The sequence below is a fragment of the Camelina sativa genome, chromosome 13, assembly GCF_030686135.1.
Source record: "Camelina sativa cultivar CO46 ecotype springtype chromosome 13, ASM3068613v1".
NCBI classification, from domain to species: Eukaryota; Viridiplantae; Streptophyta; class Magnoliopsida; order Brassicales; family Brassicaceae; genus Camelina; species Camelina sativa.
Window position 1 is genome coordinate 10,694,717 of NC_141892.1, and position 18,127 is coordinate 10,712,843.

General features: G+C 32.1%; 1 protein-coding gene and 1 pseudogene across 2 annotated transcripts; one reads left to right on the forward strand and one right to left on the reverse strand.

Moving 5' to 3' along the window:
• The first annotated feature begins 7,806 nt into the window (after positions 1-7,806).
• On the forward strand, positions 7,807-12,641 carry LOC104736475 (protein DOWNY MILDEW RESISTANCE 6). Its single transcript, XM_010456470.3, has 4 exons — positions 7,807-8,432; positions 8,610-8,857; positions 11,648-11,972; positions 12,232-12,641. Exons 1-4 carry the CDS (start codon positions 8,235-8,237, stop codon positions 12,487-12,489), a joined length of 1,029 nt encoding a protein of 342 aa, XP_010454772.2. The 5' UTR covers positions 7,807-8,234; the 3' UTR covers positions 12,490-12,641.
• Positions 12,642-13,135: 494 nt separating this feature from the next.
• On the reverse strand, positions 13,136-16,544 carry LOC104736477 (beta-glucosidase 31-like; annotated as a pseudogene). Its single transcript, XR_015578444.1, has 13 exons — positions 16,331-16,544; positions 16,173-16,242; positions 16,022-16,077; positions 15,818-15,893; positions 15,620-15,697; positions 15,361-15,448; positions 15,014-15,268; positions 14,744-14,862; positions 14,390-14,607; positions 14,244-14,281; positions 14,020-14,122; positions 13,824-13,932; positions 13,136-13,711 (listed from the first exon to the last, which is right to left on the reverse strand). The product of XR_015578444.1 is annotated as a beta-glucosidase 31-like (transcript).
• Between the last annotated feature and the right edge of the window lie 1,583 nt (positions 16,545-18,127).

Sequence of the window (18,127 nt, forward strand, 5' to 3'; positions counted from 1 at the left end):
ACAACAGATAAACATAGATGTTATCAATAAACAAATAACTAATAATAATTTCATACCAAATAAACTAATAATCCAAACCAGCATAAATCAAGGAACCAACAATCCTAAACAACATTCTAAGGACTCAATTTTAGCAATCTAATAGAAGCCAAACAACAACCAATCGAGCTACTAAAACATCCTCCTCTTCATTGCCTTAATTCCACGATCACACTTTACCTTTACCTGCACCACAAACACAAAATTGAGATGCATGAGTATTTTATAAACACTTAGTAACGCAATACTCCCATCTACTGAGCTATAAACACAAGCAACTGAGATTCCAATGTCATACAATCAACAAACAAACACAATAAACCAGAGAAACAAGTATCATCTACTCGCTGAAAAGGGAGATGTCGACCGACACAGGCTATTGGTGTCGACCGACACTACCCCTCAGTTTCGATCGATACTGCTCCATGGTGTCGACCGACACCCACCTGGTGTCGATCAACACTGACTTCGCATGCACGATCTGCTTAAAGCCGGGAGTCAAATCTCGCTTCCCATCACCTCCAATCCGTCAAAAACTCGACTAAAAGCCATATGAAACCATAGGAACCCTATAGCAACTATAACAAGCAAGAAAAACACCACAACAACACAAAACAAGAAAGACAAAAGGAAATCCCAGTCTTATATCAGCCATGATCATGCACTCACCTCTTTGCAGGAAGTTTCTGACCCACACTGACGAATCCAACACCCAAGCAATCCTCCTAACACGTCTCTAGCCCTGGATCTTCACTCCCACAGAAAGATCTCCAAGGAAAAGCACTAAACTCCAAAATCTCCCAAGAACGCTCTTTTTCTCTCTATTTCTCTCTGAAAACGGCAAACAACACTGAAGCCATGACGTAGGTCAACTTCCCACTTAAATACTCCGGTTTTAAGGTTTCACTTAAATATGAGAAAGCATCAGGTCAAGCGGTAAATTTTCAGAAATCTGCTATTACATTTAACAAAGGTCTTCATTCTGAAAGTAGAATTTAGCAAAGCAGATTAGAATTTAGCAAATCTGCTATTACATTTAGCAAATGTCTTATTATATTTAGCAGATTTGTACATTCCTCATTTGTGGCTTTGCAGTATAATAATGAGTCATCTGAAAACAATAGATGTGAGATTGTAGGACCACTTCTGCTGGCTTTAAAACCATGGATTTTGCCTAAACATATATTTTCTTGAATTAAAGCAGATAAGGCTTCTGTACAAAGCAAGTAAATATATGGTGAAATGGGATCTCCTTGACGAATACCTCTCTGCGGTTTGATATGACCAACTGGTTGGCCATTGATAAGTACTGAATACAACACAGTAGAGATAAACTTCATTATCCAATTACACCAAGTATGCGAAAAACCCATTTGCTTCATAACTACTTCAATAAAACACCAGTCAACTTTATCAAAAGCTTTACTAATATCCAATTTTGCGGCTAAATAGGGCTGAACTCAATTCCTAGTATGCAGTGAATGGATGAGCTCATGAGCAATTAAAATGTTATCTGTAATCAACCTCCCTGGGATAAAAGCTGATTAATTTTTAGAGATAATAATCTTTAGCCACATTTAAGTCTATTAGCTAAAATTTTTGATAAAATCTTATAGGCAACATTGGTTAGAATGATTGGTCTATAGTCTTTAACTTGACTAGGCTGATCAATCTTCGATATTAAACATATATGAGTATGATTCATTTTTGGTTCAAGGTTGCAATCTTCGAAGAAAGACTTAGCGAATTTAAACACACCTGTATGAATGGTGGACCAGTGATCTTGATAAAAACCGGGATTAAATCCATCAGGCCTCGGAGCTTTGTCTCTGGTCATCTGGTTAATGGCTTGATCTAACTCATCCTCTGTGACAGGTTTGGTCAGAGCTTCATTCATTTCCTGTGATACTCGAGGCTTAATATGCTGAACCACCATATCAATGTTGCCCTTATTACCTGAAAGATACAAAAAATCAAAATATTCTACAATCACCCGATGAATGTCTTTCTTAGAGGTCCAAGCTTTCCCATTATCATCCGTGATTGCATCGATTCGGTTATAACATCTTCTATGCTTGGTTTTGGCATGAAAAAACCTTGTGTTCCTATCACCAGCTTGAAGCCATTGAATCCTGCTCAATATTCCTCCTCCATCTTGTACTCTTTAGTTAAAACAAATTTCAAATATTTTATTTTATCAAAATCCAATGGATTAGTATTATACTCTTGTTGGATCAAAATCTTCAACTCTTGGATTTTCTTTGCCGAATTAGTATTATTCTGCGACTTCCATCTAGAAAGGCATGATCTACATCTTCTTAATGCTTCATGAAATTGATGACCTGGAAGATAATAGCAATCAGAATTCCAAGTGTTCAGCAACACTTGCTTGACCTCCTTGTTGAATCTCCATCTATTATTGTCATATCTAAACATTGGACATCCCCGTTGTTTCTCTCCACCAGTATGGACCAACAATGGTCTATGATCCGACCCTATCCAATCCAAGAGTTGTACATAAGTCGTAGGGAATAGGTCCTGTCATTCTGCTGATGCTACTGCTCTATCTATACGAGTTTAGATTGAATAGGAATATCGGTTTCCACAAAGTGTATTTTCCACCAACTGTTTTTAGCTCATGAAGACCAGTTGTTGATAACATTCTTCGGAAGGCCTTGAAAGATGACTCATTTCTATGAGGCCCTCCTAGCATCTAATCATTACTCTTGATATCATTAAAATTGCCCAACACTAACCTCGGTTCACTTCTATAACAACCAGTATCAGCCCACAAAGTCATTTTTTCCCACATTTTGTTTCTATGCGTCTGGTCAGGATCCCCATAGACATAAGTAACACAAAAGGTTGGAGAACCCGATTCTGAGACATACATATCCGTATAATTCAGAGTAGGTGAGTCCACAAAATCTACTTGAACTTTATCATTCCAAAACACAGCCATACCCCAACTAAGACCATCAGAAGAGAGAATAAAACTAGAACAAAAGCCTAAATCATGTCCTAGATTATTCACATACTTAACTCCATTTTTTGTTTCTATGAGGAATAAGATATCAGGTTTATAAGCCTTCCTGATATCTTTTAGTTAAGGAATTGTCAGAGGATTCCTCTTAAGCCCCTGACAATTCCAATGCATTATCCTCATGGTTGGCGGGGTGGTTTAGGGGTTTCCACCCTCCCCTTAACCTGGTAATCATATTTGAATCTTGGCTTAGACGTAGAGGCTTGATCCTCAAGGGGAATTTCCTCCCCTTTCCTTTTTTGACCTCTGTCGATGGCTTTTGTAGGGTCTGCAGCTTCATTCTTCTGACTCTCAATATGTGGGGACGTGAATTCATCTGGGAAAACTGGTTCATTCTGAAAAAGGGTTCACCTTGAGGTATAGGTTGTGTAATCAAAGAAGCTTCCTTGTTGATATTTGCCGAGGTTTCGTCATCTGGTGCTGAACCTATATCCATTCGTTTTTCTCCCATATTCACTTTTGAGGTGGCACCATACTCTTTTGTAGTAACCGGGAGAAAATCAGGTGTTATGGACATGTCATCAATGTCACGCAATCTAGGTGGAAGCATAGGTCGTAGATCTCCAACTACTGGAGTTGAGGAATCAACATTGTCGCTTATATTTTCATCTCCGCCTTGATCTTCATTCTGCACAGGTTCCAGAACATTTCTAATAGCTTCCTCATCAATTTGTAGCAGTTGATTCCCATAATCACAAACTGATTGCTCATGCCTTAAGGAACCACATCTAAAGCAGAATTTTCGGAGCTTTGGAAATATGAATCTGATCATGACTGATGGCTGAAACTGATCAAATTCAATATACCTCACAAAGATCAATCGATCATTAATATTCATTTGAACATGGGCCCAAACCTCACCATCCGAATCTTCAGTAGCTTCATTAAACCCTATATCATCAATATGACCAAGAACTCCACCTACTTCACGGACTACTGCTTCAGATCTATAATCCTCCGGAATATTCATGATCTTTACCCAAAAGGAAATTTCAGTTAAAAAAGTTGGAAGATTACGCCGTGTCCATCGATCGATTGCTACCATCCAGAGATTGTAGTACCATAGGCCATTCTCAAGAACCGTTAGTAAATGGTTCTCTGCTTTTAAAAAGAACTGAACTGTTCCATCATCATTTATTCTGCTTGTTACTCGGTCTTGCAGCTTCCAAGCTTTAGGAAGAGCATTCTTTATTCCAATCGGTTTTTAATGTTGAGGATTTAAACACTTAACTACTAGACTTAATCGATTATTGGTTTCACAGGATCTGATTGCTTTTTGTAGACATCTTCATAGGAGCTATTTCTGAACCCAAATTAAGATTTTGAAGAGCTTCTCAAATATCTTTCGACATCTTTAGGAACTTTCAAGGAAATAAAACACCAAATAAATGGAGAGTACCAAAAACCGCAATATACGGAGAAAAACCGCCGAAAAAGTAAATTGGTGATAAGTCAGTGAGATCGTTTTTAGAATTGTCTAGAAAGATTTTTCCCTATTATATATTACTATATTTCATCATCATATCTAAAAAAATTATAATAATAATTAAATTTTATAATTTTATAATATCTTTTATCTATTTATTTGATGGATAAAAGGTAGATAAAAAGTTAAATAATTTTATCTATCATTTAAATATGTTATTAATTAATTATTTTATAATAAAATATTTATAAAATGTTTAAACGTTAAAAGTGAAGGGGCCACATGCCCTTCCAATAAAAAAGGTTATATCTTCTTATAATAATTCTTCTTTATTTTCCTTGTAAACAAAATTGGAAGAGGTCAAAGAAAAAAATGATTTTTTTTTCGTTTACAAAAAAAATTATCTTCTTGTCCAAAGAGGTTAATTAATGTCTTCTCGTTTTAAAAAAGTCTGTCGTAATTTTATTAAGAGAAAAATTTATTTAAATTACTTTGTCATCGTGTCTTCTGTGCAACATTTGCAATTACTTTTCTACTAAACTAAAAAGAATTATCATATATTACACTTATGCAATGACGCAGGGATGACATGGTATCCTACGCCTTCGACAGCAATCATTATGACGTCATTACTATGACGCTGTGATGACATTAATATCATCAAAAGACAATAGTATATACTTTAGGTATATAGAATTTCTTTATCATGTCCAAAAAGAAAAAAAAAAGAAAAAAAGATTGGTTATTTGATTTTATTTTAATGTGAACTATAGCTGGATCCAGATATCACCCTTGAGCTCGGAATATCTAATGAAATTATAATTTGCACATGTGGATACAAATCTAAATCCTTTTAAATAAATAACTAAAAGTGAAATTTATGCTATAAAATAAAATAGTAATATCACAAATTCTTTTCAAATTAACTTTTTTTATTTAAGTTTTAGTTGTACAAACAGGATCTTTTCTCTTTTACTAAAAAAAAGAGAAAAAAGAGACCTTTTCATTCGGAAGTGAGATCAGATCCGGACTAAAATCTCATATCCTCTTTCTATCAAAACAATTTCTCAAAAAACTTTCAATGTTAAAAAGACAATATTATCCTTAATGAAGGTTGTTAAATGTTAAATATAATTAAACCAGTTAGTGTTCAACGAAAAACACAGTAGCTCAATGGTTGCGAGCTCCATGTGCATGTGCGCGCGTCCAGGGTTTGAATCTCACTATGTGAGGTGCAACTGGTACAAGTAGGGTACAACATGTACAATTTGAATGTTTAATTTTCTTTTAAAAATTGTTAGAAAGGTAGTTTTATCCTTTCGTTAAAAAAGGGGTAGTAAAAATAAATGGGAATAATGCAGAAAAGAATTTGTGGTATAGAGACCTAAGATTATTAAATCCGATCCAGAATCAAGATACGTCATAAGTGTCATAGGTGGTTAGTACCTACCATGTCTTGTCACTGTACTCTTGCTAATTAGTGAATTTTTTTTTCCTTTTCATATATAACCAATCATACCATTAATAACAAAAAAAATCATTAACGTGACTGTATTTTTTTTTTTTTTTTGATAACTAACGTGACTGTAAATTTTAAGTTATAATTTTTTCTCTATGACTGTAGATTTTATTGCTATAATATTTTACCTTTAGAAATCAATATTTAGGAAATCATAAAATTATGTGTTTTAGAAAAATGTTTTGTATAACAAAAGTTGATTTAGAAATATTTTGAATGTTAGTATAACAAAGAAATTCAAAGGTTCTAAAAGATAGCTGATGTAGATATAGAGATATAAACCAAAATATGGTTGTGGAAAGATTCTAAAGCCACAATTAATCAAGTCCGTTGTCTATGTTTTTTTTTATAACATTAAAGTTTAACACTTACCGAATTTGATTTTGATAAAAATCTAAAAAAAAAATCATTCTTTTTTATTTGATTGTTTAATATCCCAAACTTTTCATTTTAGAAAATACATATACTGAATAAAAAAATAATTTAGTACAAAATAAATATTGTTATTTTTATATTCATGATCTCATAATAAAAATAAAATTTTCAATATAATCTCACCTTCTCAATTACTCTCACCTTCTTAATTAATTATAAATGTTCAGCATTACCTTTTAGTATCATGTGATTTGAAAAATATTTTGCTTAATTATTTTTATTTTTAAAATAATAGTTTCAAAAAAATCTAAGAAAAGATAAAAAAATCTAAAAAAAAAGATAATTTTTTCATCTTCCTAATAAAATTCATAGTTCTATCCTGAATTGTCCTCGCTGGACTCGCTATAATGGGAGTAGAACCTTGCCTTAAACATCACCAAAAACGTTTCTCAATCTCAGTCACCATATTGAACCACTTCTAGTTCTAAGGTTGACAAATACTGAGCCACAATCGATGGAAACATCCTAGTATACAGCCAATACTTGTCATCTTCTTGATTTAACAACCTATATCTCTTATCATCTTCAGTAGAGTTGATGCTCCTGTTAACCTAGCAATTAATGCGTTCTTCTAATACATGGAGTCCATAAATTGCATAAAAAATGCATTGCGTCAATTGGTTAGTCTGTCTGTCGAGCTGACAGGTTCTTTTGCTGAAGTAAAGATAGATCTTTATTTATTTTCATGACATTAGTTGAAATAAATCATAAATTTAGATTAATTTGGAGGTTAAAACTTTTTGAGGATCTAATTAAAACTCTAAAACCATATATTAAAAGATTAAGACTATTTGAAAAAAATATTGATAGAAACAAAAGAAAATTTGTAAAAGAACAATAGTTTTTAAATTAGGTGAATAGGTATGTTTTCTGTTTTTTTTTTTTACTATTGACCACATCAGAGTCTACTAATTTGCACGTTTGTTTTGTCACGGCCTAAATTTGTAATATGGTAAAATGAATGATAAATATAAAAATGTATATAATTATTTATTTTCTAAATTTATGGTATAAAAAGGAAGATTAACTAAATGAAATTGGACAAAAATGAAGACACAATACATAAGAGAGCTTTACAACACACAATACATTTATATTTTTAAGTGTCATATTTTAAATAACTAAAAAACACGTCTAAACAAAATATTCTAACACAAAAAGCAACCTTATTGATATTTAATCAAATGTATTTTTAATGATTAATCATTATTCATTTTCTTAGACAAAACACATGGTGTAAAACTGAAGATTTAGAACCCAAATAAAATTGAATTATATGATAAAATTAAAATAAAATAAAATGTTTTTGTGCATATACTTTAATATCAAATATGATGTAATACTGTTAATAAAACACTTAAAACATATGTTTGCCGTTTTGCCGTTTGGTTGGAGTGAGTTAAACACCACATTTAATGTTTTAGTGTTCAATAGGAGTTGCTCTTACAAGAGGAGTTGTACTAAAAGAAAAAAAGTATTCAGGCATACAAAATTTCGATCACAAATCTTATGATTGAAAACAGTTGTCCTTTTCGAAAATTCCTCAAACACCACTCTCAATATTTATATTCGATGGATTAATATTTAGTAAACTCGAGTAATACATATACACATTTTGCAAACAAATTTTTTTAAGTAGGACCGAGTATTACTGCATTGTTTATATATTATATGATCGGTGCACAACTGCACATCGCATACACATACTCAAAGTCAAGTCTTCATTTATCTCTTATACCCTTTTTGCTTCTTCTTCAATTTTCTGACATCAGATGGCGGCAAAGCTGATATCCACCGGTCTCCGTCTCACTACTTTGCCGGAAAACTATGTCCGGCCACTCCCCGACCGTCCACGACTCTCCGAAGTATCTCAACTGGAAGATTTCCCTCTCATCGATCTCTCTTCCTCAGATCGATCTCTTCTCATCCAACAACTCCACCAAGCTTGTGCCCGGTTTGGTTTCTTCCAGGTACACCTACTTATTAGTAGGATCGCTTATAAGCTTTTTGCATCAACTAAAGAATATTCAAATTATCATGAAACAATTTTGTTTTCTTGTCATTTGGAACTTATATCCAAAAACTTTATAGTTATTTTATTTTTTCACGGCTAATATTTGGATGGATATATTTATATATATATATAGGTTATAAATCACGGAATTAACAAACAACTAATAGATGATATGGTGAGTGTTGCGCATGAGTTCTTTAGCATGTCTATGGAAGAAAAAATGAAGCTATATTCAGACGATCCAACGAGGTCAACAAGATTATCGACGAGCTTCAATGTGAAGAAAGAAGAAGTTAACAATTGGAGAGACTATCTTAGACTTCATTGCTATCCTATCCACAAGTACGTCAATGAGTGGCCTTCAAACCCTCCTTCATTCAAGTAAGCAATTAAAACTTACTTCTATATATATATATATATATATATATATATGTATATATGTATATTTTTGATAAATTCAAAGTTTACTTTGCATTCTCTTTCTCAAATATTTTTAGTAACTATTCTATTGATTTTATTATGGTATACTAATATTGTATGTCATGTTTTTATTTAATGGTAACTTTTGATGTGTCAGAATTGCCAAAAATAGGCATATTATTAGCTTTTTTTAGACTATCTTTATCTGAATAGATTTAGGTTCTATCGTGACCAATATATATGATTACATTTATACCATAGATTATTAGTGAACCAAATACTTCGGAAGCGTCTAGGCTAAATATAAAATAAGAATATAAGGTGAGGTGTATACCTTCTAAACATTTTATATGCGCAATGATTCATCAAAAAACAGAACAAAACAAAACTAGAGCAAGAACCCCTTCCCTTTAGATGTGTATCTGCAGCAGAAAAAAAACTCAATGTCTACTACATCATAAAAGATACAAACACAACCTTAGCACCAGAATATTATACTTTTATGAACAACAAGTTTTACTTTAAGAAAAAAAACAATTAAGTATTATGCGAATTTGAATCCAAACACGTTACTAGTACAAATGGTTAAGAGTATTTGTCGTGGCTTGTTTTTCCCTTTTTAATAACAAGAATGGCATATTCTTATGAAATATATTTAGTTCAAAATAGCAAAATGTAATTTTAAAATACACAGAAGACGATTCAGATTTGGATTACATGAAAAATTCGCCTAATTCGAGTCAACTATTTTTTGTTTTTTTTTCTTGAAACCGACTCTTTAGAATTTTTTTTTATAATGGTAAAAGATAAATAACTCGTGGTCCCATTTGTTGGTTCATGCTTTTCCGATTTGGTTCACCATGTGATCACATGGTTGCTAAGATTTATGAAATCTTTACATGCATATATACACTATGCACATACACTACATATGTACTTGTAGTTGTTGGTCGGCCTTATTATAATAATTGGGAATGCGATGTGTTCACAAAAATTTAAACCCGTGTGAATTACTTCAACCGACTTGTTCGGTAGACCATAGAATATAACTGATTATGAACAGCAACGTGTGTGTGCTACGTACTAGTACATGTATTTATTAGATAAGTTAAGAATATATATATATATAGACACATTTACATTTGAAATATAAGACTCGATAATTAAAGATGTGTTGGTGGAAATAGACAAGTAGAGATATTGAAGCACAATCTCACGATAAAAAACTTCCAAACTCTTTAAAAACTGAGTCATTCCGAGTTCCGACAAATCTCCATCTGAATTGTTACAAAAAGTTAAGAGTCAACACCGGCCAAGACCCGGCATCAAAAGTGCTTGTAATATTTTAATTCAAGGGTTAGTTAGCTAAATGACAATTAACATAAATTAGGATATCAATACTATGTGACAACAATTTATTATAATGATTTTTTTTGTGTGTCTCTGACTAGTGACTACTACGAATATAGACATCTAATTAGTAATTACTTTATTTTTGTCGTTTTATTGTTACACACCTCATAAGTTTCTCATGTAAATATAGTATTATCACTATTATGTAACAATGTTGATATGTATATTTAAACCTATAAGTTATTTGCATAAGCTAAAAGTTCCAATTTAATAAAAATTCATATAAAATAGGGAATGATATACATTATAGTGATAAACTTAAGTTTTCCATCATACTTTTAGAAGGTGGACATGATTAAAAATCACGATGCGAAAAAATATACTATAGAAGTAAAATAAAATATAGATAAATGTATGGTTGTGAATTGTGACTTATGGGGATGAATTGTGACTTACGGGGACGAGACGTCACTATTAAACCGCGTTGGCGTCAGCGTCGTGATATCATGCCAATCTGTTTTAATCGGTTCTCTATTGTCATTTTCATTGACTTGGTCTTTTTTAATATCTTTCGTATTTTATTATTTTGCCACAATTCCTCGGGTTTGTTCAAACTTAGAAGCTACAACGTGCATGAGTTACGTGTTCCACTATTCATTTTAAAACTGGTAGTGTTAATAATACTGCAGATCTGTCCAGGTATATGAGGATTGAGGGCCCTTACTTCAATTATAATAAAAATACTACAAATATTAAAATTATTGAAATATCATATACATCGATTAGCTTTTAGAAAATAAAACGAATTTAAAATGCTAATATCAATTTTTTTAGAAAATTATTGATTTTTTTTCTTCTATTATTAATAGACTATGTAAATGAATATTATAGTACTAGAATATTAAGTGCCAATAGCTTAACTGGTAAAAATTCTCAGATAAAACCTAGAGCTCATGTTGAAACCATATAAAATGTTCTAATTTTTGGCACCAAGAGATGTGCGGTTCTAGATCCAAAATTTTTAATAATTCAGAAAAAAGAATAATCTGTAAACGAATAATCAAACTGTTAAATTGTTGCTTCATATAAAGTCATTTATTTAATTCACTATAATTAAGTAAAGTTCATGATATTTTTCACCACTTTTGATAAGTTGATTTTTTAAAATAGAAATGTAAACTGAAATAATCTGTGGAAAAGTAGAATTGTGAGTAAAAATATAATAAAATTGTAGCTTTAAGAACTTTAAAATAAAACTAGACCCCTTTTCAAATCAATCACCCTGTTAGAATGTCATAGAAAACGGCGCACTAAACTGAAAGCCATTTGGTAGGTATCTTATTTATGACAAGTTAAAAAACTTTGAGTAACTAATAATTGTGTATTGTGTTGTTGCAGGGAAATAGTGAGTAAATACAGTAGAGAAGTAAGAGAAGTGGGATTTAAAATAGAGGAATTGATATCAGAGAGCTTAGGTTTAGAAAAAGATTACATGAAGAACGTGCTTGGTGAACAAGGTCAACACATGGCAGTTAACTATTATCCTCCATGTCCTGAGCCTGAGCTCACTTATGGTTTACCTGCTCACACTGACCCAAACGCACTCACCATCCTTCTCCAAGACACAACCGTTTGCGGTCTCCAGATCTTGATCGACGGTCAATGGTTCGCCGTTAACCCACATCCTGATGCTTTTGTCATCAACATTGGTGACCAATTACAGGTACTTGTTAAATTATTAAAGAGTTTAAACATAAAAGTAGGTATCATCATCACTCGTTATGAAAGGAGTGGTAGCCGGTGGGCTAGTGATGTAACATTTACAATATACTTAATTAATTATTATGTATTAATTATTGAGACATTTTCAATATACTTAATTAATTAACATTGATTTAAAGTGTTACTTTTTTTTTCTCACAAGATATCTCTAATGTTTTGTCTAGTACTAAATAAAATCTGAACTAAATGTGTGTTTTCAGGCATTGAGTAACGGAGTATACAAAAGTGTTTGGCATCGAGCTGTAACAAACACCGAAAACCCAAGACTATCTGTCGCGTCGTTTCTGTGCCCAGCTGAATGTGCTGTCATGAGCCCGGCCAAACCTTTGTGGGAAGACGAGAACGACGAAGCGAAGCCAGTCTACAGAGACTTCACTTACGCAGAGTACTACAAGAAGTTTTGGAGTAGGAATCTGGACCAAGAACATTGCCTCGAGAACTTTCGGAACAACGACTAAGATACTATTATCATACATATATGTCTCTCGCCTTTGTGTTTGTCTAGTAGGCATATATATTACAAATCTATGTAGCAGCACTGATGTTCGATTGTACACTCCCACATATATTTTGTTTAAGGTAATAAAAACAATAATTTATCGATTCCAAACTTCTAGTCTAGCTAGACTGCTAAAATATCTTCGTAATAACTTTAGAGAACCTTTTGTTCTTCGATGGCAGTAATATATTCCAAAACATCTTGGTTTGAGATTAGATTACTTTAAGGCCGAACAAAATATCATGGTCCAAATAAGCCTATCTATATATATTGGCCGACATCCGCCTCTACCGTGGCCCGTGGGTCAACTGCTGTGAAGAATCTGTTGGAGACCACCAAGTCTTGTTAATAATGAAAACATTTTTTTTCTAGGTCAATCATAAAATCACCATAAATAATTGAATGGAATATGAAAAGAAAACTTATTTTGAAATTGCTGGATCATTCAATAATAAGAAAAACACACAATTATCGTTCGTTCATTCATTAAGTTTCTCCTCTTTTTCTCCCGAGTTGAAAGACTTTCTTCTCAACTTGCCCTTGTCCCCATATTAGATCATTTTTATATATGTATAGAGTCCATGATAACGTCTACAAAACTTCTATCAATCACGCGAGAAACAAAACTGACTCGCAGAAATAAAAATATATATTCGAGAAGATAACTCCCGGAAACGCAAGAATCGGAAAATATACCTATAAGTCTCTCATACAGTCATACCACGCCAAAATGAATGACGATCTTTATTCATGGAAAGAACGAACTATATGTACACGAGTGATCTCAAAAGAAACTTTATGAATAAATTAGAAAACGTAAAAAAAAAATATATAGTTTGTATATCTTAATATTAACCTACTTATATCGCATAAGTTTACCAAGAACTAGATTAAAGAATCAGTTACTTTTCATCATTAAGTTTTCTTCCTCAGAATGAGCTTAAATCATTTGTAATGTAGACCACCAACTCTTGACACTCTGAAACAGATCCATCGGCATTGGCTTTTCGGATCTTTGAAGAAAATGCTTGAACCATTTGGCTGAATTTTTAGCATGTCGTTTTAGACCATCCGAGTAGTCAACGTAGTACAGACCGAACCTCACTGCATATCCATGTTCCCATTCGAAATTATCCAACAAGGACCATGTAAAATAGCCTCTCACGTCACACCCATCCTCGCTGCATATTTGTGGACATTACATGAATTATATAATTCCAGGACTCTACTAATTAATTAACTATATACTGATATACCAATCAGTTTTATTCATAGATAGTGAAATTTTCTTACGTGATCGCTTTCTGGAGTTCTTGTAGATGTTCTTGGTGGTACTTTACTCTCTTTGTATCTTCTAGTATCTCTTCACGTGTCACTGTTCCGTTTTCGTAGTCATCGAAACCTATATATTTTCATGTGGTTACTACTGATATTAAACACAGAGAAATAGATATGGAGACTATATTGATCATGTTTCTAACGTTCTTACCGTTTTCAGTTATATAAATAGTTGGATTGTTGTATGTATTTTTGATATGATTAAGAATCTTTCGAAACCCTTCCGGATATGACCAGAGAATTTTGGACCCATCCTGAATTTAAGGAAAAAGAAACAGAAAGAATGGTAAAAATTATGTATTGCTAAACATACTAAAACTCATTATAAAGTTGGAAGAATAAGTTGTTGTGATATATATTGAAGTTCGTACGTACCGATTCTGATGAGATGTTGTCGCCACTACGATTTGTCACTAATAAGAAAATGATAAATGTAATATCATTAGTTGTTGTAACATTAGTATTTTCTTGGTAAGACAATTTGAAAGCCAAATAAATCTTTTTTATGAGATCGAACTAACTTTTGTATTGGAGGTGTTGGTCATTCATGAAGCGAGGCCGAGAAATATCGACGTGAAGATCGTGAGCGACGAATCGTGCAGTGTAGTAATTTACTCCGATAGAATCAAATGAATTTTTAACCATCATAGATTGCTCTTTGGTGAAAGACGGCAATCTATTTCCAGCATTTGTCTTAATCGACTCTGGATAGTCTCCAAACACTAAAGGGCTGAGATGCCTAGACAAAAATGTAAGCTAAATTTAGCACAAGATTAGATTAGAGAAGCACTCTTGATTTTTTTTTGTATTCCTTCTGATAGATTATTAATTAATAACACAGAACGAGGCAATGAGCCAACTAGATGACAACTTACCAACCAAGATTGAAAGCAAGAGCTCTTTCAACTGCTTCTTTGTCAGCATCAGAAGCAATGTCATATGGCTCGAACCAATAAGGAGACAACACTATGCCTATCTTAGCATCTTTTGAGATCTGTTTCACAAATACATTCATTTAAAATGTCACTTGTTTTTGCATTAAATCCTTTTTCTTAGATTAAGTGATATGAATCTATCAACTCATTATTGAGTTAAAAATTCCTAAAATATGAAGACTCTATTATTTGAAAGTTGTTTTTGTGTACCTTGTCACATTTTCTGAATTCTTCAACGGCAGCAGCATGAGCAAGAAGAAGGTGGTGAGATACTAAATAAGGCTCCGTGCCCGAATCACCAGCTACACACAAACTATTTACCCATTTGGAACATCGACCCATTCCTTGTTGCCCGCATCATAACCCGAAACGCTGTACACATATGGCTCGTTGAACGTTGTCCACATACTAACCTTGTCCCCAAACTCTTGGAAACAAAATCTGGCATAGTTTCTAAAATCATCTCTGTATGAAACAACAAAAAAAAAGGTCAAACAACATCTTTTTAGATGTGTAAATGGTAAACACCATGGATGGATCTTGGATTATTAACTTACATGATTCGAGGACTTAAAAAGCTACCATACTCGTCGTCAAGAGCTTGCGGTATATCCCAATGATAAATTGTTATAAAAGGTTTGATACCTGCATGTATGTTTAAGTTTTTTAAATATATGTAATGAATAACATTCCAAACACAAAACTTAACTATTCACTTTGAATTTAAATCGAGCAGTTGATCTGCACACTAATAGTATAAATTTTTTTTGTTTGAACAACCAACTAATATAATTAATTAAGCATATGAAATCTGACCGTTTTCGATAAGCTCATCAATAAGATTCTTGTAGAATTGAACCCCTTCTTTATTGACCCCATCACTTAGTTTTCCACCTGAAATTTAAAAATTCGAAAAAGGTAAAATATTTGTTTTTCTAAATAGTAAAAAAATAGGAGATCTAAGAATATAAGTCCATTCTAAAAAAGTAGAAACAAACAGATAAGTGTACTTACTTGGTAATATTCTTGAACAGGACAGGGAAAATCTGAAACTATCCATATTCATTCCCTTCATTAGTTGGACGTCTTCCTGCTCATTTACATTAATATAAGTTTTTGCGTCAAGAGAAAAAATATTATCTTAAAGCATAATTATTCTGATATTATGCATGCATTTTATATAACATATAAAAAGTAAAGATGGACATATGCACAGACCTTATAACGATGATAAAAGTCAACGGCAACATCTCCATTGTCCATGCTTGTCCTTTCTGCAAAAAAAATTACTTACTATTTATAACTGACCTCGTATATATATATCTCTCTCTATATAAAACTTTTTGAATGAGTGAAATAGAATGTGAACCTGGAAATGCATGTGTGAAATTGTCCCATATGCTTTGAGTTCTCCCTCCTTCTTTTGCAGCACCTTCATACTGGATTCCATCCACGTACATAAACAAATTCAATACGAGTTCTAACTCATCTATAAGAAATAAAATAAAGTAAAATAAAGTAACGAACCTGATAAGCAGAAGAAGCAACACCAAAATCAAAATGAGGAGGAAAGCTATAACGATTTAGTGGAGTCGTAGAAAATCTAAAAGATCTTCCCTCTACAGTATCCCATGATGCTACACATAGTGTGATTACTAGTGCAATAACCTTAATTTCCATTTGCTTGGACGTTAATTAGTTCGTTATTATTATTTATTTTAGATTGTACTTGAATTTGAGAGTAATGATATTTAGAGAGATTTTGAGAAATATTGATGCATGCGTCTACTCTTATATAGAGAGAGGTAGGCAGGTAGCTAGGGCACACGCGTAAATCTTAAGAACAGATTTAGTTAATTATTAAATAATCAACATTTTGACTAAACCAGTCGCCTTTTAATGACTAAACGAAATTTGAGTGGAATTAATCAAAAGGTCTATTCCATCTTGTTTTGACACTTTCTAAGAACTGACTAAGAAAAAGAGGAATATGTAATTAACATACCGTGTTAAGGTATTTTGAAATATTTTATTTAACGTATACATAAATAACATCAATAAGAGGAAAGTGTTAATTTTGAAGAAGACTTAGCAATGTGGTGCGTTTCAAAAGGTCTCGGTCGCCATATTAGTTAAGCGTCTATGAGACTTGTCAACAAAACAACATTCTTGTAGTTTATAACTAGCTAAGAAGCTAAAGAAAGAGACAAAGTATTTGGCTTAACAATATGTTCGTGGGGTCAAAACCTAATTATTAAAATAATCATATTAATTACTAAATAATATTTAAAGGTTATTGGTTCTATCATTTTAAAATATTTGAAAATTCAAACAAAAATTATGTGTTATTTAATCATTAATTTTAAAAAACTTATCCAAATTATGTATTATTAGTTATATGATTTAGTTCAAAATTAAAATTTCATGTTATTCGTTTAGTAATTTGTTTTTGGATTTTAAAACCCACAATTTAGTTTAAATAAATTTGAATGGATTTGAAAGTGAAAATATAATAATATAAATGAAGGATAAAACATATCATTTCAGAATTCATATATTTTAATTTTTATAATTTTACAACTTTATATGGATTTATAAATCATTCATCCAATAGTTTTGTTTTGTAATATAACTATTTTTTAATTATTTTGTGTTTGTTACAATAAAAAATCAAACCAAAATATATGCAACAAGTAAAATAATATGTTGTTTGTAGAATCGTGCAAATAAATCAATTTTCTATAAAGAAACGGAAGAAATATTTTATTGCACAACAACTTTGATACAAAATAGAGGTAAAGGAAAATGTAAAATTTGTTGTATAGTTACAAACAAATGTGTAGGAATGACTTGTTTTCCGTAGCTACAAATAAATTGTTACAGATTTGTTACAAAAAAGTTAGTAATTATTTACTCGTCACAAACTGACTCCTTCATCGCAATTCATTGCAAATTGCTACAGATTAGAGACAGCCGAAATTGTGACAAGCATGCTACTAATTGATACAGTTATCTAAGCTTATTTGAGACAATTGTCGTCGACCGTATTAGTAGCAAATGGTTACAAAACATGACAAAAATGTTGTGGTTACATATTCACAACAATCTTCAAGGGTGTTTGTCATTAACTTGTTACTAATTGGGAAAAGGTGTTTGTCGCATAGTTTTCACAGTTAGCTTCGGATATTCCGTAAGAGTTAGCTACGCGTTACTGTAACAAATTAGTTTCGATTTATTACAATATAAACGGTAACTAATTAGCTGTGTGTTGTAAAAAGAATTGTAACAAAGTTGCAACGTAATCGTCTCGTAGCTATCTGGTTG

Coding starts and splice junctions, on each gene's coding strand:
- LOC104736475 (XM_010456470.3), top strand. CDS start 8,235: ATGGCGGCAAAGCTGATATCCACCGGTCTCCGTCTCACTACTTTGCCG. Junction 8,433..8,609: donor CCCGGTTTGGTTTCTTCCAG/GTACACCTACTT, acceptor ATATATATATAG/GTTATAAATCACGGAATTAA. Junction 8,858..11,647: donor TCAAACCCTCCTTCATTCAA/GTAAGCAATTAA, acceptor GTGTTGTTGCAG/GGAAATAGTGAGTAAATACA.